General features: G+C 39.7%; 1 protein-coding gene across 1 annotated transcript in view; it reads right to left on the reverse strand.

Annotated features, from left to right (window-relative positions):
- The window catches only part of DHRS3 (dehydrogenase/reductase 3), a 98101-nt gene extending 72623 nt beyond the window's left edge, over positions 1 to 25478 (reverse strand). Inside the window, 1 exon segment of the mRNA XM_053690957.1 lies at positions 24786 to 25478. Coding sequence (XP_053546932.1) covers positions 24786 to 24980 — 195 coding nt within the window. The 5' untranslated portion in view covers positions 24981 to 25478.
- Between the last annotated feature and the right edge of the window lie 979 nt (positions 25479 to 26457).

The raw sequence follows: 26457 nt of genomic DNA on the forward strand, positions 1-26457 counted from the left end.
TTAAGCCCTTATAAAGCCTTTATTCTTATACTTAATCTAAGAAAATGGCTTACCGGTCCCCATAGGGAAAATGACAGCCTTCCCAGCATTAACAAGTCGTGTTAGAAATGTGGCCATCATACCTCAGGCAGAAAAGTCTGCCAACTGCTTCCCCCAACTGAAGTTACTTCATCTCAACAGTCCTGTGTGGAAACAGCAACCGATTTTAGTAACGTCTGCTAAAATCATCTTCCTCTCACAAACAGAAATCTTCTTCTCTTTTCTGTTTCAGAGTAAATAGTACATACCAGCACTATTTTAAAATAACAAACACTTGATTGAAGAATAAAACTACATTTAAACACCAAAAAACTCTTAGCCATCTCCGTGGAGACATAAAACGTGGTGTGTGGTAGACCGAGCGCTAGTATTTTACAGCCTTACAGTATTTTACAGCCATCCGTGGAGATGTTGCCTGTGCAACGGCAAAGAGAATGACTGGGGTAGGTGGAGCCTAGGAGGGATCATATGACCAGCTTTGCTGGGCTCTTTGCCATTTCCTGTTGGGGAAGAGAATATCCCACAAGTAAGGATGACGCCGTGGACCGGACACACCTATGTTGGAGAAATTTACAATTTATAACAAGATACAACTATACTTTAAAAAAAATAAAAAGATATCTACCTATGTGTTTAATGCACTGAACATATGGAATATGGAGGCATAACAATACTGCCTCTTCTAAATGCATTTAAGATTTTGGCACATCCCATGGCCCTTCCAACATGCATTTCTGTAAATTACTCTTGTATAAGAGCAATTATGAGGAATGGTCATTTGGAGTGCCAGGAGTGGTGCCACTTTGGTCCTTTCAGATTTTTTGTTTAGGTCTCCACACCAGCGAGTTTTTGATCATTGGGCCCTTAAGAAAAATGTTTAGAGGGAAAGGTTTACAAATGACCTTTTACATTCAAAAATTGTATAAATGCATACGTCCTTAGCACAACAGTGTAAAACACATACTTTAACCTTGCATTACCTATTTAGCAATGTCTCAATAGGTCTACAGGTTTAAGTGATGGTAAATCCTAGCGTAGATTTACCAGCACTAAAAATAAATTAGACCTTCAGTCATGAGTTTAAAAAAAAGTAATGTTAAAAAGTACATTTTTCTTTTGCTGCGGCCTCATTGCTAAACTGGCTCAGGCCACCCACGGAATAACTTTTTTAATGAGGTTACATTTCCACCTCTCAGCCAATAGCAGTGCTAGCTGTAGCTATTAGCTAAGAGGTGGAAACATCACCTCAAAAAATAAAACTAAAACAAAAAGTTCTGCTGCGGGTGTCCTGTTCCGCTTAGATTAGCAAGGATGCCACATAGGGTTGCCACCTCAGCCATAATTTTCTGGACACTTGTGAGCTACGCACGCATGCTGCAGGGCGGAAGATGTATTGTGCTTCTTGACATCACAAGAATAGTGCTGATGAACAGCAGAATACAGGTTACTCCCTGCACAGCATGTGTAACTCATCAGTGTCCAGGAAAATATGGCTGAGGTGGCAACCCTAAGGCTGCAGCAAAGCAAAGGTACTTTTATCATACCTTTTTTAAAACTCATGATTTCGATGGTCCCATTTAATTTTTTGCGCTGGTAAATCCTAGCATACCATCACTTTAAATTAACTAAATATAATGTTTAACTTTGCACAAATTACTTTAGTATGGTCAGCAAAACATGAGATGCATCGATTTTACTCACAGGACCAGACACAAGCCATGATTTATTAAAAAGATGAGATTAGACACCACCTGTATACAAAGAGTAAAAAGGAGCAAGTATTTATCATTTTTAATTATTTATGTAATATAGGCAACTCGGAGTACATTTGCAGCCTAATACTTGTACCTAGAATATTTTAACATGAGCTATTGCAGAATAAGGTAAAATTTACATCACTGAAAATAAACTGGACTTTGTGATGAGTTTATAAAATTTAAAAAAAAAAAAAAAATAGTGCTAACCTCACCCTTTCTGTGCTGCGGCTCCTCGCTTAAAGGGACATTAAACACTAAATACACGCTAGATAGAATGATACATACAAAGAAAAGATTAGTCCATGACTAACATGAAGATGTATTTTTTAAAGTTTCATTAGTTGTTTAAAAAGTGACAAAATAAGTGTAAAGTTTTAGTGTCTATAAAACACTGGGAGCTGCCATGTTGTAACTTGTGTTACCTTCTCTGCTGTGGCCAATTAGGGACCATTTTAAATAGGTCACTAGAGTGTGCAGCCAATGGGTTGTGCTGGATTTAACAGTGTTCTGCACTTCCATTTGTAACAGGAACTGAAAAGCTCACAATTTCAGAATGGAATTACAGGCAAAGAGGACAAATTAAATAATTAAAGTATATTGCAGAGTTGTTTTATTATATACAATTTATCATTTTATATTACTATCTCAAAGTGTTTAATGTCCCTTTAAGTCAGCGCCTCTGGCCGCCCACAGCACAGTGCTTTTCTCTCAATGAGCTTTCCACCAATAGCTGTGCCTACTCATCTCAGTGTTCTGTATGCTAAGGACAGAAAGGGTGAATGTAGCACCTTTTTTAAACAAACATCACTGAAAGTCCTGTTTAATTATAGTGATGGTAAATCAGAGCGTATTTTAAAGCTGTATATAAAAACCATGGTGGGTCTGTTTGTATGATAAATTGAAAGAGCTAAAAAAAAAAATAATAGATGATGTGTGTGTCTGTAACCCCTTGGGTGCCAGAAAGGGCCGTAATATATTACAGTGCTTGTCAGCCAAGTGTTTAAAATGGTGACCCATAAAAGTTTATAAGATTATTCAATAGGTGGCTCCATTTAGGACAGTAAAAATGTACTTTAATATTTTACAGCCTGAAATAAAAGCCATATTCTGTGTTTGTCTGTGCTAAGGGTCCTATCTCAGCAGAGGCCTGTAGGTTTTTCAAAGTAAAATGCTCCAGGCTGGCTTTAGTAATGCTCACTGCTAAAGTGCTTGGAGTCCATCAGTGCAGCACTTCCTCTGTGGTAAACAAGTGTAATGATGTCATTAAGAGCTGGCTGACCTGTGGATGAACCCCTGCACTGTAAATGAGAAGGAAGGTGCCAACTCCCTCTCCACAGCTACAACCCAGGGTTGAAAGTGTTATACAGCAATCTGCAATTGTTACATGAAAGAGCAATGGAGATTGCGGTCCTTTGATGCAAAACACTTTACTGCTTTTTTTTGATGATGTTTTGTCTCACTTTTATAGCTCTGAGATGGGAAATTTGGCCCACAATACAGGATATGAAGGAATATTCCTTTCACACTGTAAAGATTCAAACCACTGGAAAACTACATAAAAACCCTGCATATCCTGCTGGGGGTGTAAGGAAGTCTCTTGTTAGCTAAAGTGGGTTGTATTTTTGTTTTTAAAGAACGGTTACAAGACAGTAAAGTCAAAAATAAAGATTCATAATTCAGATATAGCATGCAATTTCAAACAGCTTCTATAATCAAATTTAATTTGTTCTCCTGGTAACCTTTGTTGAAGAGTAAACCTAAATTGGCTGATAGGAGCATGCACGTCTCTATAGCAACAGTTGATTACTTTTATAAAAAACAAAACAAAACAAATTTTTATTTAAAATTACACATGCTCTATATGAAAATAAAAATAAAATACCCATACCTTACAGTTTTTTATTTCTTTATGAAATGATATTACAATGAAACCTCTGAATTATGTTTTGCTTCCTGTTAGTGTGACAAAATAAGCAAAAGTAAACACGCTTATTATATAGGGATTCACATTTTTATCCTCGGCACACCAAACTCTCAGTCTCAATCAACTGTAATATTGTGAAGAATCTCAAAAATAAAATAGGTTTTGTAATTTCACCAGTTGTTTCTATTTATGATAAACTTATGGAGGGATACTGTATTTATCAAAAGTCTCAACTATGCTGCATTCACCGGCACCAATACGCTCGCCTAACATTGCGGCCGCGGACCTGAATACGCTCTCCATATTTATAAAAAAAGCTGCGCACCAAGTACGGGGCGAAGAGCATCGGACTGTTAACTAGCAGTCATCGATCTCGCTGCTATTCGGCTTTTTCCCCCAACATTATTTATGCCCTGTCACTAAACGCTGCCACTATACTAAAATGTTTAACCCATATCCCGCCACTCCCGGACCCCACTGCCACCTAAATAAATGTATTAACCCCTATTCCGCCGCTCCCGGACCCCGCCACCACCTAAATAAACGGATTAACCCCTAAACTTCTGGCCTCCCACATCACTACCATTAACTAAACCTATTAACCCCTAAACCGCAAGCCACCACATCGCCATAAACTAAAACCCGCTAACTTTACATTAAAATTACAACAACCCTATCTTAAAATAAATTAAAACTCACCTGTAGAATTTAAATTAAACTATATTAAACTATTAACCTACCCTAACTATTATACTAAAATTACATTAAACTACCAATATATTACATATTAAAAAACCCTAACCCTACTCAAATTATTTAAATATACTATTTAACCCTTATTAAAAATCACAAAAAAAAAACAGAATTTATGTTTACCTGATAAATTACTTTCTCCAACGGTGTGTCCGGTCCACGGCGTCATCCTTACTTGTGGGATATTCTCTTCCCCAACAGGAAATGGCAAAGAGCCCAGCAAAGCTGGTCACATGATCCCTCCTAGGCTCCGCCTACCCCAGTCATTCGACCGACGTTAAGGAGGAATATTTGCATAGGAGAAACCATATGATACCGTGGTGACTGTAGTTAAAGAAAATAAATTATCAGACCTGATTAAAAAACCAGGGCGGGCCGTGGACCGGACACACCGTTGGAGAAAGTAATTTATCAGGTAAACATAAATTCTGTTTTCTCCAACATAGGTGTGTCCGGTCCACGGTGTCATCCTTACTTGTGGGAACCAATACCAAAGCTTTAGGACACGGATGAAGGGAGGGAGCAAATCAGGTCACCTAAATGGAAGGCACCACGGCTTGCAAAACCTTTCTCCCAAAAATAGCCTCAGAAGAAGCAAAAGTATCAAACTTGTAAAATTTGGTAAAAGTGTGCAGTGAAGACCAAGTCGCTGCCCTACATATCTGATCAACAGAAGCCTCGTTCTTGAAGGCCCATGTGGAAGCCACAGCCCTAGTGGAATGAGCTGTGATTCTTTCAGGAGGCTGCCGTCCGGCAGTCTCGTAAGCCAATCTGATGATGCTTTTAATCCAAAAAGAGAGAGAGGTAGAAGTTGCTTTTTGACCTCTCCTTTTACCAGAATAAACAACAAACAAGGAAGATGTTTGTCTAAAATCCTTTGTAGCATCTAAATAGAATTTTAGAGCGCGAACAACATCCAAATTGTGCAACAAACGTTCCTTCTTCGAAACTGGTTTCGGACACAAAGAAGGCACGACTATCTCCTGGTTAATGTTTTTGTTAGAAACAACTTTTGGAAGAAACCAGGTTTAGTACGTAAAACCACCTTATCTGCATGGAACACCAGATAAGGAGGAGAACACTGCAGAGCAGATAATTCTGAAACTCTTCTAGCAGAAGAAATTGCAACCAAAAACAAAACTTTCCAAGATAATAACTTAATATCAACGGAATGTAAGGGTTCAAACGGAACCCCCTGAAGAACTGAAAGAACTAAGTTGAGACTCCAAGGAGGAGTCAAAGGTTTGTAAACAGGCTTGATTTTATTTTTGGTCTAGAAAGACCTATCCTGAGGAAGGGCGTGGCCCTTACCCCCAGTGATATCAGAGATAATCTCTTTCAAGTCAGGGCCAAACAGCGTTTTCCCCTTGAAAGGAATGTTAAGGAGTTTGTTCTTGGAAGACGCATCCGCTGACCAAGATTTCAACCAAAGCGCTCTACGCGCCACAATAGCAAACCCAGAATTCTTCGCCGCTAACCTAGCCAATTGCAAAGTGGCGTCTAGGGTGAAAGAATTAGCCAATTTGAGAGCACGGATTCTGTCCATAATCTCCTCATAAGGAGGAGAATCACTATCGATCGCCTTTACTAGCTCATCGAACCAGAAACACGCGGCTGTAGTGACAGGGACAATGCATGAAATTGGTTGTAGAAGGTAACCTTGCTGAACAAACATCTTTTTAAGCAAACCTTCTAATTTTTTATCCATAGGATCTTTGAAAGCACAACTATTGCGTTTGTTTAAAGTAGAAACCGCTCCCTCGACCTTGGGGACAGTCTGCCATAAGTCCTTTCTAGGGTCGACCATAGGAAACAATTTTTTAAACATGGGGGAGGGACGAAAGGTATACCGGGCCTTTCCCATTCTTTATTTACAATGTCCGCCACCCGCTTGGGTATAGGAAAAGCTTCTGGGAGCCCCGGGACCTCTAGGAACTTGTCCATTTTACATAGTTTCTCTGGATGATTAAATTCTCACAATCATCCAGAGTGGATAATACCTCCTTAAGCAGAGCGCGGAGATGTTCCAACTTAAATTTAAATGTAATCACATCGGGTTCAGCTTGTTGAGAAATTTTCCCTGAATCTGAAATTTCTCCCTCAGACAAAACCTCCCTGGCCCCCTCAGACTGGTGTAGGGGCATTTCAGAACCATTATCATCAGCGTCCTCATGCTCTTCAGTATCTAAAACAGAGCAGTCGCGCTTACGCTGATAAGTGGGCATTTTGGCTAAAATGTTTTTGATAGAATTATCCATTACAGCCGTTAATTGTTGCATAGTAAGGAGTATTGGCGCGCTAGATGTACTAGGGGCCTCCTGAGTGGGCAAGACTCGTATAGATGAAGGAGGGAATGATGCAGTACCATGCTTACTCCCCTCACTTGAGGAATCATCTTGGGCATCATTTTCAGTGTCACATAAATCACATTTATTTAAATGAAAAGGAACCTTGGCTTCCCCACCTTCAGAACACAGTCTATCTGGTAGTTCAGACATGTTAAACAGGCATAAACATGATAACAAAGTACAAAAAACGTTTTAAAATAAAACCGTTACTGTCACTTTAAATTTTAAACTGAACACACTTTATTACTGCAATTGCGAAAAAGTATGAAGGAATTGTTCAAAATTCACCAAAATTTCACCACAGTGTCTTAAAGCCTTAAAAGTATTGCACACCAAATTTGGAAGCTTTAACCCTTAAAATAACGGAACCGGAGCCGTTTTTAACTTTAACCCCTTTACAGTCCCTGGTATCTGCTTTGCTGAGACCCAACCAAGCCCAAAGGGGAATACGATACCAAATGAAGCCTTCAGAAAGTCTTTTCTATGTATCAGAGCTCCTCACACATGCGACTGCATGTCATGCTTCTCAAAAACAAGTGCGCAATACCGGCGCGAAAATGAGGCTCTGCCTATGATTAGGGAAAGCCCCTAGAGAATAAGGTGTCTAAAACAGTGCCTGCCGATATTATTTAACAAAAATACCCAGATTAAATGATTCCTCAAGGCTAAATATGTGTAATATATGAATCGATTTAGCCCAGAAAATGTCTACAGTCTTAATAAGCCCTTGTGAAGCCCTTATTTACTGTCTGAATAAAAATGGCTTACCGGATCCCATAGGGAAAATGACAGCTTCCAGCATTACATCGTCTTGTTAGAATGTGTCATACCTCAAGCAGCAAAAGACTGCTCACTGTTCCCCCAACTGAAGTTAATTCCTCTCAACAGTCCTGTGTGGAACAGCCATGGATTTTAGTAACGGTTGCTAAAATCATTTTCCTCATACAAACAGAAATCTTCATCTCTTTTCTGTTTCAGAGTAAATAGTACATACCAGCACTATTTTAAAATAACAAACTCTTGATTGAATAATAAAAACTACAGTTAAACACTAAAAAACTCTAAGCCATCTCCGTGGAGATGTTGCCTGTACAACGGCAAAGAGAATGACTGGGGTAGGCGGAGCCTAGGAGGGATCATGTGACCAGCTTTGCTGGGCTCTTTGCCATTTCCTGTTGGGGAAGAGAATATCCCACAAGTAAGGATGACGCCGTGGACCGGACACACCTATGTTGGAGAAAGCTAATTTACAAAAAACAAACACTAAGTTACAAAAACAAACAAACCACAGTATCAAAAATAAAAACAAATTTACACCTAATCTAATAGCACTTTCAAAATAAAAAGCCCCCCAAAATAAAAAAACCCTAGCCCACAATAAACTACCAATGGCCCTTAAAAAGGGCCTTTTGCGGGGCATTGTCCCAAAGAAATCAGCTCTTTTACCTGTAAAAAAAAAAAAAAAAATACAAACACCCCCCAACAGTAAAACCCACCCCAAAAATAAAAGCCTTTTAAAAAAAACCTAAGCTCCCCATTGCCCTGAAAAGGGCATTTGTATGGGCATTGCCCTTAAATGAGCATTTAGCTCTTTTACTTGCCCAGACCCTAATCTAAAAATAAAACCCACCCAAAAAAACCTTAAATAAACCTAACACTAACCCCCGATGATCCACTTAAGTTTTTGAAGTTCCGTTTGAAGGATCCATCCATGCGGCCTCTTCTATCGTCAACTATCTGACGCAGAGCGGGTCCATCCTGAAGACATTCGCCGCGGAGCTCCTCTTCAATACGGTCACCGCTGTAAATTGGAACTTGAATGCAAGTGACGTCATCCAAGATGGCGTCCCTTGCATTCCTATTGGCGGAAAGGTTCCAATCAGCCAATAGGATTAGAGCAGCTCTCATCCTATTGACTGATTGGAACATACAATAGGATTTTAGCAGCTCTAATCCTATTGGCTGATTGGAACCTTTCAGCCAATGGGAATGCAAGGGACGCCATCTTGGATGACGTCATTTGCATCCAAGTTCCAGTTTACGGCGGTGTGCGAATCACACTCTTGGAGCACAGGAGCTTATCTGATGGGCTGCATGACAAGCTCCTGTGCTCCAAGAGTGTGATTCGCACAGAAAGGCCGATCCCGCCCCCCCCCTCCAGGAGGCCGGCCGCTTCCCTCCAGGTAGGGACGGTAGGTTCAGGTAAAGTAGACGGAGACATATCCACCAATAGGCAGGTCGGAATCCTCCGTTGTATCAGACTGCTCGGCTGACACTAGATTGGGCTACAGCGGCAATGGAGCACAGGAGCTTGTCTGATGGGCTGCAGGGCCAGCTTGATGTGCTGGTTCAGAATGTGATTTTACAAGGTCCGAGACTATGAATTGAGGCACTAATGGACAGTTCCATATACACAATGTCCCATCTCAAAATAGCCTACAGAAGTGTGAGTTAAAGACTCTTGGCATATATACAGAAGTGAATAGACTGCTCTTTTTCGGTAAAAAAAAGTTTCCTTGACAGAAGTGCCGGTGCTTGCTTTCATAATAGTGCTGGTATCTTGCTCTATATAGCTGTACCGTGGAGGGTAAATGCATACACCTGAGGGGGTGATAGGGGCACAGACCCACATCACATCGCCGCCTGCCCGGCACTCACTGCCTCTCATTCTCTGTAGCACACAGCATGGATGAGAGGCAGTGAGTGTCGGGTATGAACAGCTAGAGAGCTGAAATTGCGGCCGTGGGGATGAATGAGGCAGATAGTGAAGTGAGGGGGGTGCCATACGAGTGTCTCACTTAACTGAATGAAGTTAGACACAGGAGCGCGCAGGGACGAAAGGAAAGGATCCTGTACTAGTGGGAGTTTTTGGGAGACGTCAGAGAAGAAGGGTTCAGGCGGCCATTTCAAAACGGCCAGATGAGATCTAGTAAGTGTATTTTCTGCCAAAGTTTATTTAGATGAAATTGGGCTACAGTTTACTGTAAAGATTGTTAATTAACTAATCTAAATAAGTTACAGTAATTTTTGGGTTGACTGTCCCTTTAATGAGACAGCCCACAAAAGAGGATGGGCTTGAAGAAAAACAGTGCATCTAATTACAGAGTCTCCATCTTTTTGCAGATTATAATACTCATAAGCATTTCCAACCGCATGTGCAGTTCTAGCATTTGCCCAACGCATGTGTACTACATCTTGAGAAGACTGACCAAAGTAGGTGCTGCAGTAACGCATGCACAAATTTTCAATCAATAGAGCACCAATTATACATTAGCTGCACTAATTGTCTTTGTGGCTCCATGTTACGTTTCATTCACTTATAGCATGATCAATATATGCTCGTACACCTGCTCATCTCTCAGAGAGCCTTTTCTACAGTCTCCTTTCTAACTCACTATAACTTCCTGTAAACCTACGGTCTGCATTGTAGTGCTTAGACATGCAAAACATTTTTGTCTAATGATAATTAATTCATTTTACTGCTTCCGAATTATTTAATGTCTGCCCTGTATGTCATCCATCTATATTTTTTATTGACCATTTTGCAATACTACATTCTGTCCCCAGTATGTGGAGATGCACTTTACAGTACATAATGTGAAAAGGAAATAGTTTTTGCAGCTGTTGGCAATGTAAATATGGGCATAAATGAGAGGTATCCGAGGAGCTCTTTAAAGGGACATGCAACCCACATTTTTTCTCTTTCACGATTTAGAAAGCGCTTGCAATTTTAAGCAACTTTCCAATTTACTCCATTCTCTTGATATACTTTGTTAAAAAGCATATCTAAATAGTAGCTGCTGATTGGTGGCTGCATATAGATACCTTGGGGCCCATTAATCAAAGGGCTTGCGGACCTGATCCGACACTGCAGATCAGGTCCGCAAGACCTCGCTAAATGCGGAGAGCAATACGCTCTCCGCATTTAACATTGCACCAGAAGCTCACAAGAGTTGCTGGTGCAACGCCACCCCCTGCTGACTCGTGGCCAATCGGCCGCCAGCAGGGAGGTGTCAATCAACCCGATCATATTCGATCGGGTTGATTTCCGGCGATTCCTGTCCGCCTGCTCAGAGCAAGCGGACAGGGTTATGGAGCGGCGGTCTTTAGACCGCTGCTTCATAAGTTGTGTTTCTGGCGAGTCTGAAGACTCGCCAGAAACATGGCCCTTCAAGCTCCGTACGGAGCTTGATAAATGGGCCTGCTTGTGTGATAGGCTCACCCATGTGCATTGCTATTTCTTCAACAAAGAATATCTGAAGAATAAAGCAAATTAAATAATAGAAGTTAATAGGAAAGTTGTTTAAAATTGTATTCTCTATCTGAATCATGAAAATAAATTGTTGGGTTTCATGTCCATTTAAATACAGGTTTCAAGACACATATATTAGTAAACTAAGTGCAGAATATTCCCATTACATCTTATACGATGACAAAGACATCCAGAATACTGCAATGCTAACTTTTTTGTGGTCCCTTGTGGCAGCCATAACACTTTGTGTGACGTCACTTGCTACATATATAGGTATGTGCATTGGCGTTGTACATTGTAGGAACTCAGGTAGTTTTAAAGAAAAGGGAAGGCGCAGGGAGTGTCTAGCCTCTTTTCTAGTAAGCTCCTCACAAGCTTAAAACAAAAATACAATTACAAATGAAAAGGGCGCTTTACAGCAGACAGTTCAGATTTAAAAAGGATAGACCAATATATCAGAATAGTGCATATAGTTTAAAATATTTAATAAGAACAATATATAAAATGACATAGTAACAGCCGTATACTCAAATGAATCAGGGACGTCTCCATAAGTTCGCTAGCATAAAATTCAAAAGAGTTTAAAAAAGCCACCATATCCAGATAAGTCTTTATCAAAGATATTTCAGACAATACAATTAAATTTGCTAAAAACTTAATTGCACAGTTCCAGTGTTTCACTGTCCCAATATTTTCCAACCAGCGGTTTACTAGACCCACGTGATAGGACTTGTATAATTAATACAATAAATAGAATACTGACCATTGCAACTCCATCCTCCCTGCCGTCTATCTCATTACAATCCATAATAAATGCCTCTGCCAGGTTGATCGTTCCTTACACATCAATCCTCATCAGCTGCACCTCTCTGCCATTCCCTTCACTGGCTTCCTCTAACCTCCAGAATAAAAACACAAAATTCTGACTGACATTCTAGGATCTCAATAACACTATTTCCCCTATGGGCTCGATTTATCAAGCCCCTATGGCTGCAAGTTCTCACAAGAACTTGCTCGCCGTGATATATTAAGCAGCGGTCACCAGACCGCTGCTTCCCTAAGCTCTTCGCCACCTCTAAGGTGGCGAAATTCAATCTCCTCAGTCGAGTCCGACCGAGAAGATTGACAGCTCCTGCCCGGGCGTGATTGGCTGTGGGGGGGGCAGGATTGCACGTGAGCGCAAAATTGCGCACGTGTGCAATGTTGATTACCTGCGGGTATTTTTTCCCCGCCACAGGCGAGCTGAGGCATGCAGGGGCACATATACATGCCCCTGTACGCCTCAGCTGTGATAAATCTAGCCCTAAATCTCCAACCTGGTCTTCAGATACTTTCCCTCCCATCCCCTTCACTCTGCTCATGACCTTCTTACCTCCTCACATTCACGTCTACAAGACTTATCCAGATTGTCCCTATCTTGTGGGATGCTTTGCCTCACTCCACAAGACTCTCCCCTAGTTTTCAAGCGCTCCTTAAAGACAGAATAGGGATGCATATAACATACTCTGACATTTTCTTATCTTAGTTCCTCCCCTCCTTTTGTCATCCCCTCAAAATTCCCTTAGCATGTAGGTCTAGAAGCCCAGCTGCTTTGTTAATCGCCTTCAGGAGAGCAGATTTACAACAGTGCAACTCTTGGATGGGCCCTCTATCTCCCATAAGTGTCACCTTGCATATTAGACCTATGCTTATACCGCTGTGGAATCTGTGGGCACTCTAGAAATAACTAAAAATTAATAAATATAGTTAATCCATTAAAGTGATGTTAAATTCTAGCGTTTGTGAAATGCTAGGATTTAACATTGAAACAAATAAAGGGGACTTTCATTCTGAAGTATAAAAACATAATTTATGCTTACCTGATAAATTCCTTTCTTCTGTAGTGTGATCAGTCCACGGGTCATCATTACTTCTGGGATATTACTCCTCCCCAACAGGAAGTGCAAGAGGATTCACCCAGCAGAGCTGCATATAGCTCCTCCCCTCTACGTCACTCCCAGTCATTCGACCAAGGACCAACGAGAAAGGAAAAGCCAAGGGTGAAGTGGTGACTGGAGTATAAATTAAAAAATATTTACCTGCCTTAAAAACAGGGCGGGCCGTGGACTGATCACACTACAGAAGAAAGGAATTTATCAGGTAAGCATAAATTATGTTTTCTTCTGTTAAGTGTGATCAGTCCACGGGTCATCATTACTTCTGGGATACCAATACCAAAGCAAAAGTACACGGATGACGGGAGGGATAGGCAGGCTCTTTATACAGAAGGAACCACTGCCTGAAGAACCTTTCTCCCAAAAATAGCCTCCGATGAAGCAAAAGTGTCAAATTTGTAAAATTTGGAAAAAGTATGAAGCGAAGACCAAGTTGCAGCCTTGCAAATCTGTTCAACAGAGGCCTCATTCTTGAAGGCCCAAGTGGAAGCCACAGCTCTAGTAGAATGAGCTGTAATTCTTTCAGGAGGCTGCTGTCCAGCAGTCTCATAAGCTAAACGAATTATGCTACGAAGCCAAAAAGAAAGAGAGGTAGCGGAAGCTTTTTGACCTCTCCTCTGCCCAGAGTAAATGACAAACAGAGAAGACGTTTGTCGAAATTCCTTAGTTGCCTGTAAGTAAAATTTTAGAGCACGGACTACATCCAGGTTGTGCAGTAGACGTTCCTTCTTTGAAGAAGGATTTGGGCATAAAGAAGGAACAACAATCTCTTGATTGATATTCCTGTTAGTAACTACCTTAGGTAAGAACCCAGGTTTAGTACGCAGGACTACCTTATCCGAATGAAAAATCAAATAAGGAGAATCACAATGTAAGGCTGATAATTCAGAGACTCTTCGAGCCGAGGAAATAGCCATTAAAAATAGAACTTTCCAAGATAACAACTTTATATCAATGGAATGAAGGGGTTCAAACGGAACGCCCTGTAAAACATTAAGAACAAGGTTTAAACTCCATGGTGGAGCAACAGTTTTAAACACAGGCTTAATCCTGGCCAAAGCCTGACAAAAAGCCTGGACGTCAGGAACTTCTGACAGACGTTTGTGTAACAGAATGGACAGAGCTGAGATCTGTCCCTTTAATGAACTAGCAGATAAACCCTTTTCTAAACCTTCTTGTAGAAAAGACAATATCCTAGGAATCCTAACCTTACTCCAAGAGTAACCTTTGGATTCACACCAATATAGGTATTTACGCCATATCTTATGGTAAATCTTTCTGGTAACAGGTTTCCTAGCCTGTATTAAGGTATCAATAACTGACTCAGAAAACCCACGTCTTGATAAAATCAAGCGTTCAATTTCCAAGCAGTCAGCTTCAGAGAAGTTAGATTTTGATGTTTGAAGGGACCCTGTATCAGAAGGTCCTGTTTCAGAGGTAGAGACCAAGGTGGACAGGATGACATGTCCACCAGGTCTGCATACCAAGTCCTGCGTGGCCACGCAGGTGCTATTAGAATCACTGATGCTCTCTCTTGTTTGATTCTGGCAATCAATCGAGGAAGCAACGGGAAGGGTGGAAACACGTAAGCCATCCTGAAGTCCCAAGGTGCTGTCAGAGCATCTATCAGGACTGCTCCTGGATCCCTGGATCTGGACCCGTAACGAGGAAGCTTGGCGTTCTGTCGAGACGCCATGAGATCTATCTCTGGTTTGCCCCAACGTCGAAGTATTTGGGCAAAGACCTCCGGATGAAGTTCCCACTCCCCCGGATGAAAAGTCTGACGACTTAAGAAATCCGCCTCCCAGTTCTCCACTCCCGGGATGTGGATTGCTGACAGGTGGCAAGAGTGAGACTCTGCCCAGCGAATTATCTTTGATACTTCCATCATAGCTAGGGAGCTTCTTGTCCCTCCCTGATGGTTGATGTAAGCTACAGTCGTGATGTTGTCCGACTGATATAAAACTAAGTATAATCACCATAGTCCTCTCACACATCCTATCTAGTCGTTGGGTGCAAGAGAATGACTGGGAGTGACGTAGAGGGGAGGAGCTATATGCAGCTCTGCTGGGTGAATCCTCTTGCACTTCCTGTTGGGGAGGAGTAATATCCCAGAAGTAATGATGACCCGTGGACTGATCACACTTAACAGAAGAAATACTTCATTCTGAAATCTTTTATTTTTTAAGCGTTCGCTGCACTGAGATGCTAAGGCAGCCCATGGCAGAACGCTATTTTGCTGTGAGGTGACGTTTCCACCTCTTAGTCAATAGCTGTGCGGGAAATACACAGTGCTAAGCTGTGGCTATTGGCTAAGAGGTGGAAACGTCACCTCTCAGCAAAGTAGCGTTCTGCCGTGGGCTGCCTTAACAGCTCAGTGAATGCTTGAAAAATAAAGGAGCTTTTTATACTTCATGAGCATGACATTTTAAGCAACTTTCTAATTTACTCCTATCAAATTTTCATCATTCTCTTGGTATCTTTATATGAAATGCAAGAATGCAAGAATGTAAGTTTAGATGCCGGCCCATTTTTGGTAAACAACCTGGGTTGTCCTTGGTGATTTGTGGAAAATTCATCCACAAAAAAAAAAAAAAAAAAAAAAAAGCTTAGATGCCTTCTTTTTCAAATAAAGAAAACAAGAGAACAAAGAAAAATTGATAATAGGAGTAAATTAGAAAGTTGCTTAAAATTACATGCTCTATCTGAATAACAAAGAAAAAAAATGGGTTCAGTGTCCCTTTAAGTGCAGATATATTATATCAAACTAAAGACTGTTTTTTTACCACATTCAAAGCAATTTAATCATAATACTTAAAGATCTTGTAATATTTCATAAACCCTAACTTTATGTAAAGCATAACACAATAAATCATTTTTTATATATACATACAGGGCTTGAAATTTCCAGTGGTCCAGGATGACTTAGAAAATTGACTTTCCTATCTTTAACATTGAGTGAACTACTAACTTTTCCCCTCTGGACTAGTAGCATTTTAACCCCCGACTAGTAAAGCATAGTGATATTTGTGTGTGTACATATACATACACACAAACATATATATATATATATATATATATATATATATATATATATATATATATATATATATCATACATATACACACACACAAGTTTGCAATCAATTTTGTGTATGAAATAGAAGTGTACAGATGTAAGAAATGTATCATTTTAAAAACTTCTAAAGGTTAATTACATTTATCAACACACATTGATTTGTCTGCCATGTTCCTTTAAGTCAAATACTGTAACCAATTAGGTAAAATTATCTAATACAATGTAAAAAGAAAGTTCAGGGTCACAAATCACCCAGGAAGCTTCAATCTTGTTCAAATAGCTACCCTCTGCATTTAGAAAGTCATTTAATGACCAATACCTGTAATGGTATTATTATAGACAAATATTCTTGCTTCAGCAGTTGATAATTCAAACTCTATGTACTGTGAAAAAGAAAATCAATATTGTGCATAAATTATGGAACATTCATTATTCCGGATGAGTAACCCAGACATTCTGCTGGATGATGTCCAAGAGGCAAAAAAAAAAAAAAAAAAAAAAAAAAAAAAAAAATCAGAATTTCTTGAGGTTGTAAAAAAATATATTTACTCTAAATATAACATTTGCCAAGTGATGCTGCATTACAAGTTGCGGTAGGTAGGCTCTCTGCAACTTGCGGTTTGATAAGTCCAGTCTTTATGCATGCATGGTAAATTATCAGCAATTAAAAACACAGAATCACAAAAAAAAAAAAAAAATTACTTTTTTTATTTATTTTTTATTTTCAGTATTTTTTCCTGTAACTTAAAATAAGGGGCCCTGTGTGTGTCTAGAGACAGAGTGATGAAACTTTGATTTGACCAAAAATAACATTATCCATATACCTCTAAAAGTAGTTTTTTTCCCCTACACTACTGTCTGGCTCTTTTGCGTATAAAAGTGCTCGCCAGTAAGTATTGTAACTTGCTTTTTGAATTGCATTACAAGCTAATGAAATAGCGACGCTTGTATATTTTCCTGCAGGATTTTACACCTTGGCCAACAAGCCACAAATCTCTGTACCAACCACTTTATTTTGAATAGAAACTTGAAGCCGATTCTGATGCAATCTGGCAATAACGATTCATTTAGAACACGGGTGTCAAACACAAGGCCCGCGGGCCGAATCCGGCCCACCAGACCTCGTCATGTGGCCCGTGTAGCCGCCGCCGGCCTTCACCTTTTATTCTCGCCTTTTTTTTTTTTGACACAAGAAAGCCGCCTCTTCAGCGCATGCGCGGCAGCCTACAAGCCAGAGAACGTCTGCCCTCTAGCGGCGCCGGCCGTTCTACACAGGAAACCTCCACTTGTTTTTATATTGAGCGCATGCCATCCTGGGATGTGACAGATCCAACGGCTGCCTGAACCCCCTGAACCCTTCTCTCCTGTACTGTAAGTACATATGATGTATGTGGGGGGAGGGGGGTCTGCTTATTAGGGGGGTCTGCTTAAAAGTCTGAGCGGTAAACTGGGTCTGCTTATACACAAACAGTGTTTGGCAATATTTGTATGTTTATTACTGTTAATTACCGTCTGTTACCAAAAATCATTTTTCAATAAATTGTATAATTATTGTACATTTGAATATCTACTTGCCATTATTCTGACTATGTTTCTGCTTTCAGAGCTAGTTATTACTTACATTATTACAAAAAAAACAGTAATAATTGAATGCAGTGACAATAATTTATGATAATAAAGAGTGGACACATAGTCCTACAGATACAACCGGCCCTTTGAGGGTGACCAAACTGCTGATGCGGCCCCCGATGAATTTGAGTTTGACACCCCTGATTTAGAATAATGGCCTTAATTTTCTTTCATGATTTAGAAAGAACATATCATTTTAAACAACTTTCCAGTTTTCTTCTATTATCAAATTTGCTTTGTTCTCTTGGAATCCTTAGAGTAGCAATGCACAACTTACTGGGAGCTAGCTGAACACATACACCTCTTGTCATTGGTGTACCAGATATGTACAGCCACCAGTCAGCTCCAATTGCTGCTTCTGATCCTACCTAGGTATGCTTTTCAACAAAGAACACCAAAAGAACAAATTATATTTGTTAAAAGAGAATTTAAAAAGTGTCTAAAAATTACAGCTCTGAATCATGTAAGTAATTTTAATATTTCATATTGCTTAAAGTGTGGTATAAAACTAATCATACACTTATAGAACACTGTTGAAAAATAATTGCATACAAAACGAATAAAAATTCTCAATTCTTTTCACTGTCATTTTGTTGAAAAAGTCCATCCTTTTAGGTTATCTTCCCTGTTGATACTTATTATGGGCTGATATAAAATAAGACACTTGCATTGATCAAGAATTCACTGTGTGGAATGTAGCATGTCCACTTTTAATTCTTGCAAGAAAAAAAAAAAATACAGGAAAGGGGGTACTAAAGCAATGTAATAATATTATATATAGGGATATCCAACCTTTGAATTGTTTTTCAAACATTTTTCAATTGCCCCATATAATTGCTTAAATATATTTATTTTGAATAGATACTTAAAATGTCACTATATACTCAGAAAATGAGCCTATTTTTGGGAAGGAGATGCAATATGCGGAGTTGTGCTGATCTATAGTTTTAAAAGGTTGAATGGGTGGAAATGTAACTTATACACACCACCTTTGTATATTATACTTTGTTTCAATTCACCTTGTAGCGTCAGCGATATTGAGAAAGTGTTGGCAGACACATTAGTGAGAGTACACTTTATTTGGGACGATTGGAACATAAATTAACTTGTATCTATTCAAAAACATTTGATGTATTTTATTAACATGTTTATTGAATCTATCCGTTTATTTCATTCATTCTCCCTATGCATGTAGATATTTTAGGGCCAATTAATGTCCATGCAACATTGATAAATGCTGACAGCAAACGCTGTTGCCATTTATCATTGCATAAGCATTTTGTGTGAAATGCTTGTGCAATACCGCCCCTGCACATCTGCGGCCAATCGCAGCTAGTAGGGGGTGTCAATCATACCGATCGTATCCGATCGGGATGATTGCTGTCCACCACCTCAGAGGTGGCGGAAGAGTGAAGGAGCAGCAGTCTTAAGACCGCTGCTTCTTAACTTATGTTTCAGGGGAACCTGAAACTACGGGGTTAGATTGCAGCATCCGCTGCTCGATAAATCTACCCCTTTGTATTTAATCAGGATGTATTTTTGCGGGAAGGCGATAGGGTTATTCCCTGATTAGCTTTTAACCAATCATGATTTTTAGCATATAAAAAGGCCTGATTGGCAAATAGACCCTAACTACGATTACGGCTACACAGCCGAAACGCGTCAGTGGGTCTAGGGATCACCCTACCATTCTTCCCGACTTTGCAGTGAACAAGTCTTGTATGGATTTTAAAGTATTTGGTCAATAAACATATTTTATTTAGTTGGCAAGTGCTTCTATTTTGCTTCTTTTGATGACCCGATTGGATATTCAGTAAGTGCGCTAATGAATTACAAACCCTTGCTGAGAGCAACAACTCGCACTACCCCACACGTGACCGGAGTATTTGTGACGTCACCAGCCAGATGAGGGGAGCATTCAGTAAGTGCGCTAATGAATTACAAACTCTTGTTGAGAGCAACAACTCGCACTACCCCACACGTGACCGGAGTATTTGGTACGTCACCAGAGAGCGGGGACAAGCCAGCATTTTTGGCGTCTGCAAAAGAAGCAGAACCTCTGCAAGTATCCCTGAAAGTAGCTGCAAGCATCCGGGATAGAGGTAAAGAGAGCCATTACAATGACCGGAGATGCGCAAGTAAGACTCCCAGACAACAGGTCCAGCCCCCATAGTGTGTATGTCATATGACTAAAAGTTTGCAAGTCAACTTGATGTGAAGTATTAGTAGTGGGAGTTTATTGAAATTGAATATGGAGTGTTGCTATTACGAACTTGAACTGCAAATAGTGAGGCAAGTGCCAAACTATGTTGTTTAAATTGCTTATGCCTGCACCACATACCCAAAAAAGCTGCAAATGCTGCTTAAAGGACCACTCAATGCAGTAGAATTGCATCATTAACAAGTGCATAATAATAAAAAAATGCAATAACACCTACTCTGATTTAAAAATAAGCCGTAGATTTTTTTCTGACAAATTTATTTTTCTCCCATTTTCCGGCCCTCTTTATTTAGCATGCGACAGACATCAGCCCTAGATCCATTGTAACCTAGCATTAAGACAGACCTGTTCAATTAGCAACCAGAAAGAAGATGAAGGCCGAGGGATGAATTCCCCATAGAATTTAATGGTGATTTTCTGTTGAAAATCATTGGATAAGCGTTTCTAAAGAATTGTGATGAACCCCATATTTAGTCATCACCAGAGCCCCAGCCCATTACTGGGACCCAGCTGAACACATCTGGTAAGCTAATATGAAGCTTGTGTGTAGATACCAATCTCCCCTGAGCCTACCCAGGTATGCTCTTAAAACAAAGGATAGCAAGAAAACAATGTAAATTTGACAATAGAAATAAAAATGAAAAGTAATTTAAAATTGCATGCTCTATTTGACTATCATGTCTGTTTAAATGGACATAAAAGTGCAAAAACAAATATCCTCTAATGTGTTAAGGGCATGTAATTATTTCTTACACGTAGCAATGTGTTCAACTCTTACAGAAGGGCTTAAAAAAAAAAAAGTTTAAGGCCAGCTCCTAAGCTGCAATGCATTACTGGAACCTAGCTAAACACATCTAATTAGTGATTGACAAGACATGTTGCTGCCCCCTAAGCAGACGTAGGTATGCTTTAACCTCTTGAGTACTAAGGACGGCTCTGAGCAGTCGCAAATTGTCTTACTCAGGTGCTAACGACGGCTCAGAGCCGTCGCTAGCACTCTCCCACCTTGAGGGAGATCTGGAGGCTTCCATCCACTCCTACCCTGGCGATCGGGCCTGTATAGTGATAGGCATCGCCGGGGCTTCACGTTTTGTGTTGTGACGTCACGCGCAATGACGTCACCGCGCAACTTTATTTAAAATGGTACGTGCAAAGTATAGGGAAAGGGGGCATGCTGCTTAGAAGCCTTTATCTCAGGCATCTAAGCAGCTACAGACCGCTAAGACCCACGGTTGGAAAGGTAATTGCCTAACCTTTCCAGTTGTATAAGTCTTGGTGATCTGTTTAAAAAAAAAAAAAGTTAAAGGGAAACTGAACACAAATTTTTTCTTTTGTGATTCAGATAGAGCATGACATTTTAAGCAACTTTCTAATTTACTCATATTATCAAATTTTATTCCTTCTCTTGGCATCATGATTTGAAATGCAAGAAAGTAAGTTTAGATGCTGGCCAATTTTGGTGAACAACCTGGGTTGTCCTTGCTGATTGGTGGATAAACTCATCCACCAATAAAAAAGTGTTGTCCAGAGGTCTGAACCAAAAAAAGTTTAGATGCCTTATTTTTCAAATAAAGATAGCAAGAGCACAAAGAAAAATTGATAATATGAGTAAATTAGAAAGTTGCTTAAAATCACATGCTATATCTGAATCTCGAAAGAAGAAAATTGGGTTCAGTGTCCCTTTAAAGGGTTTTATGTAAAAACATAAAAATTCAACTTAGCACCCAGGTGGGAAAGTGCTTAGCATTCAAAGGGTTAAACAAGGGATTCCCAAAGAACAAAGTAAGTTTGATAATAGAAGTAAATTGGAAAGTTTTTTTTTAAATTGCTTGTTCTAGCTGAACCATAAAAATGTAATTTTAACTCATGTCCCTTTAATATAGTTTTTAGAAATGACTTTCTGTGAAAAACAGCTCATTATCTCATGCATTGCACGTATGTCAGTGTAGAATAATTACAACTGCAAACAAATTAATCTAAAATTATATAAAATGCAGTGCATATGAACAGTGTTCAAAGTTATCCACTTGGCATGCAAATTAACATTATTTTTATAAATCAGTCACAAACTACAGACTCTTTAAAAAGGGATAGTAAACACCAAAGGTTGTTTAAAAAGATAGATAATCACTTTATTTACCATAGCCCAGTTTTGCATAACCAACACTGTTATAGAAATATACTTTTTAATTACCTTGTATCTAAGCTTCTGCTGACTTACTCCTTATCTCAGATCTTTTGACAGACTTGCATTTCAGGCAATTAATGCTGACTCTTAAATAACTTCTTGTGCATGAGCACTGTTATCTATACGAAACACGTGAACAAACGCCCTCTAGTGGTGAAAAATTGTCAAATGCAGAGGCATTAGACAGTTTCAAGGGCTTAGAAAATTCAACTAAGAATAAAGCAAATTTGATGATAAAAGTAAATTACAAAGTTGTTTAAAATTACAAGCCCTATCTGAATCATGAAAATGTAACTTTACTATCCCATTAAAATAAAAATGTATTTCACATTAAATATTTGCATCCAATGGTCTTCATTCTGCTGCATTTGTCATTCCCTCCATTAGCGGAGTCACCATAGTGTATTTGTGAAAAAACAAGTTGTTCTTATCTAAAGTTCCTTTTTAAAATTCCAAAAAGGGTAAGTAAGTAAAGCTCAGTCACTCCCCAACACATCCATTCACAAGATATGGTAATTTGTAAGACACTGAGCTCACATATTCAAAAATGTGTAACTAACTTTTATCATAAAGGTTTGATATTAAAATGATGCTAAACTTTTCCCTTTGCATAACAAAATTCAGAATGTTAGCAATATTTCAGATGGAGTTTATCAGTTGGTACAAAGATGCACTTCAACTTACTTTTTAATGAAGTGCTTAAATTCAGATACCCCAAACTCTGGTCGCCCACTTCAAAAAGGTATTTTGAGAGCCAATGGTTTGAACTGTTCTCAATCAGTGCTTTAGCTACAAAGATATAGCCATATGGCTAGAGTGCTGATTGGAGAACAGTTCAAACCGTTGGCTCTCAAAAAAATACCTTTTGAAGTGGGCGACCGAAGTGTGGGGCATCTGAATTTCAGTACTACTTTAAAAAGTAAGTTATTGCATATCTTTATTACAACTGATGAATTAAATTTAAACGCCATCTAAAATATTGCTAACATTCTGGATCTGTTTATACAAGGGGGAAAGTTTACCATCACTTTCATTCTAAATGATCACAAACCACCAACAGTGGGGTTTAGCATGTATTATTGTTGAGTAACCTAAACTAATCTTATAATATTATTTAAAAAGTATAACAATTGTCAGCATTGTGCTCAATAAAGGCCTTTAACAAACTGCACTTAGCAGCTTTGGTAACTTGAAAAAGCCTAAAGTGCAGCCATTTGCTATGTCAGTAGCAAGTAAGTGGAGTTCATTGCTCACTGAGAAAAGTACATTTCACACATATGCTGTTGAAAATCTCACATATATATTTGTGATTACAAATTACTCCGACCTAGAAAGTTAGAGTATTTGGATTATGCATATGATCTGTCTCAAATAATTGTCTCCATATGTTTTCCATTCAAACAATGTCTAAAATGTTATATATAGAAGAGTGGAAGGTATTTTACACCGTAACACTGTTACTGAAAAGTATCTGTGCACATTTTTAGACTTTAATTTACATCAAGCATCAGTTTATGCTATAAAACAGTAATATCATCGTCTGGGGTAAAATGTATCGTGTACTTAGCTTTGTAAAGGTTCATTTTGTGTACATGCATTACAAGCTTAGCATGAGCGCTCTGAGAGGAGGTAAACAAGGCAGCTATTGTGCTGTCACATTAGTGCACTAAGTGCAGCCTGCAAGTCTTCACTGGGTCTTTTTAAAGACTGGGACCTCCTCTGTATTTAGATTATTAGAGTCCCGCCCATATCTATTTCTAAGAAAGATCATGGGGTTAGCACTCACCTGACTGACTAGCGGCTATTCATTTGAATTTATGAAAACTATGATTAAAGTCTGACATAATCAGCACAGCCAAAACGACCCATTAAGCAGAACTTCCCCTTTATCAGACGGTGCACTGCCCTCCCTACACCGCAGAGCACCTAAAGCGAACCCGGCAAACCATGTCCTTATAGGCGACATCCAGACGACATAGAGCCCTGACCGCTGCTGATATATCCGGTAGCACGCTTGTCCTATAAGCACTATATATATATATATATATAATACTGACACTGCAGTTTGCCCTCCACACTACAGCTCTGACACTTGCCCTAGGAACAGACATTATACACTTTTCCTCCACACAGCAATGTCACTTGGCCTCAGAACACTTAAGTGGTGACAGTGGCACCCGCAGCTAAATACAGTGTTTTACACAGACGTACAAACACGACCTTCCCCACTCGCACAGATATTGCCACTCACAGTTCCTGCCACTCTGGGGAGGATACAGGTCTAGCAGGCACATGCCAGCTCCTACAGCTGTTTACACTGCAGTCATTTGCTACAAAAAGTTGCACTGTCTGTGCTCAGGTCATTGAAACATTTTTGCTACTGGATATTCCAAAATCCTACCAAACAAACAAAACCATTTAAATTCACCTCATGGCTGAGTAAATGGTTAAACAACATTGTACACAGTGGCATTATTACTTATCTGGCACACTAGCCCTGACCCACGCTCTATATACAACAGCAGCCATAATAATAACAATACCTACACATATTTACAGTTACTGCTTGTCTGGTTTTTGTTAATTAATAAAGTCACAATAAATGAGCAAATATACCAAATGTATAATAGAAATAACACATGACATGAAAGGTGACTCTTACCTTCTTGGCTCCCTGTTTGGCAAACTCCTTGGCCAGGTTTCTTCCGATACCCCTGCCCCCTCCGGTAATAAGGACGGTATCCCCCCTCAAGTCTCTCAGCTTGCTGGGCAAGACCTGACACACGGCGGCTTTGAGCACATAGTAGATCATTTGCAGAGGTAGCAGCAGCAACTTGCACAGGGACTTCCAATCCATGCTGATACCTGTAACCTACTTTAACTTTTATACTGCACTGTGTTCCTTATATAGAGCAGAGTTCATTCACTCTTGTTACAAAATATCGTCAGCCCAGTGCAAATAAACTCCAATACACAAGGTGCAAAATAAAAACCTGCTGTGCCTAGAAACTGAAACCCAGCGCTATTACAACTATAGGAGAGGCTGCTGTCAGGACTTTATATGGACTGTGGCATAGAAATGGTCATTTTGTAACCTTGTGCCTCTGTATAAGTCCTGAGTCTGCACATTCAAGATCCAGTTTTCCTTTGGCTCCTATTCATCCCCTGAATTGATTGCTGCTTCTTTCTCTCCTCTTTCACAGTCTCGGAGCAGGGGAGTTTTTATACCCCATTAAGCCTGATTGACGGATAAAGTGTTAAGGATATTTCACTACTGTTTTCCCCCCTCTGTGAGCGGCTGTTGCTTTTAGTTGGTCGCCTCCCCCTCCCCCCAACAGAGGAGAAGCAGCAGCGCACACACTCACTCTCCTTCCTCCCTGCCTCATTCTCGCTCCCACCCTCCCTCAGGGCTGTCTGCATGAAAGGGCTTGTTCTGCTCTTGCAATGCGCCACGTTTAGTTCGCGTCTGTTACCGGAGCCCAGAAGTGTATAGGGGATCGCTCTGCAGCCACAATATCAAAAGTGCTTCAAGAAGGAAACAAACCATCAAATAGCAGTTCGCCTCTTCCGTGTGTATATATATATATATGTATATAATTATATATATATATATGGTCGCCTCTTCAGTGTGTGTATATATATATATATGGTCGCCTCTTCAGTGTGTATATATATATATATAAATATATATATATACACATTCTACAGCAAAAATTACAGAGCTACAATAAATTAAACTGTTTGCAATCCTTTAGAGAAGTTTACCTAAACTAAGAGATTAAACACATAGTTAAAGTACTGCTTGTTAGGCACACAGCACTGCTGGTCCCAAGTGGATATAGTAGCTGGTGAGCTAATCTGCACAGCTGCTGATTGGCTCAGGGGCTGTATCTGCCAGGGGTCAGCCATTCTAGTACTAAAATTACATTCTCTAGCAAATTATAGCATGTACTTTGTCTAAGGGGATGTTTGTAGACAAATCATTTGATAAACTTTTGTAAAGGATTTTAATCGACCCCTGTGTGTTAAACACATACAGGAAATTCCCGCTCAGGAGCCACATGCATTGCAGCTCTTGAGTAGGATATGCCCAGTGATTGGCAGCTATGTGTGGCTGCCACTCTTGACTGGTACAGCAGCCATGTATTTCTAGCAACAGCAATTCCTTGGCAAAATGTTTGTATATGAACCTTTTTGTGAGAGTTAAACATATAGGGCTAGATTACAAATGTAAAGCAAAAAGAGCTCTATTGTGTGCTAACACAGCTCAAGTAAAATCAGTAACACTAAAGGCTGTGACACACTGCAAGCGGAGCGGCGCGCAGCGTGTGGAT

Source organism: Bombina bombina, chromosome 8, assembly GCF_027579735.1.
Source record: "Bombina bombina isolate aBomBom1 chromosome 8, aBomBom1.pri, whole genome shotgun sequence".
Classification (NCBI taxonomy): Eukaryota; Metazoa; Chordata; class Amphibia; order Anura; family Bombinatoridae; genus Bombina; species Bombina bombina.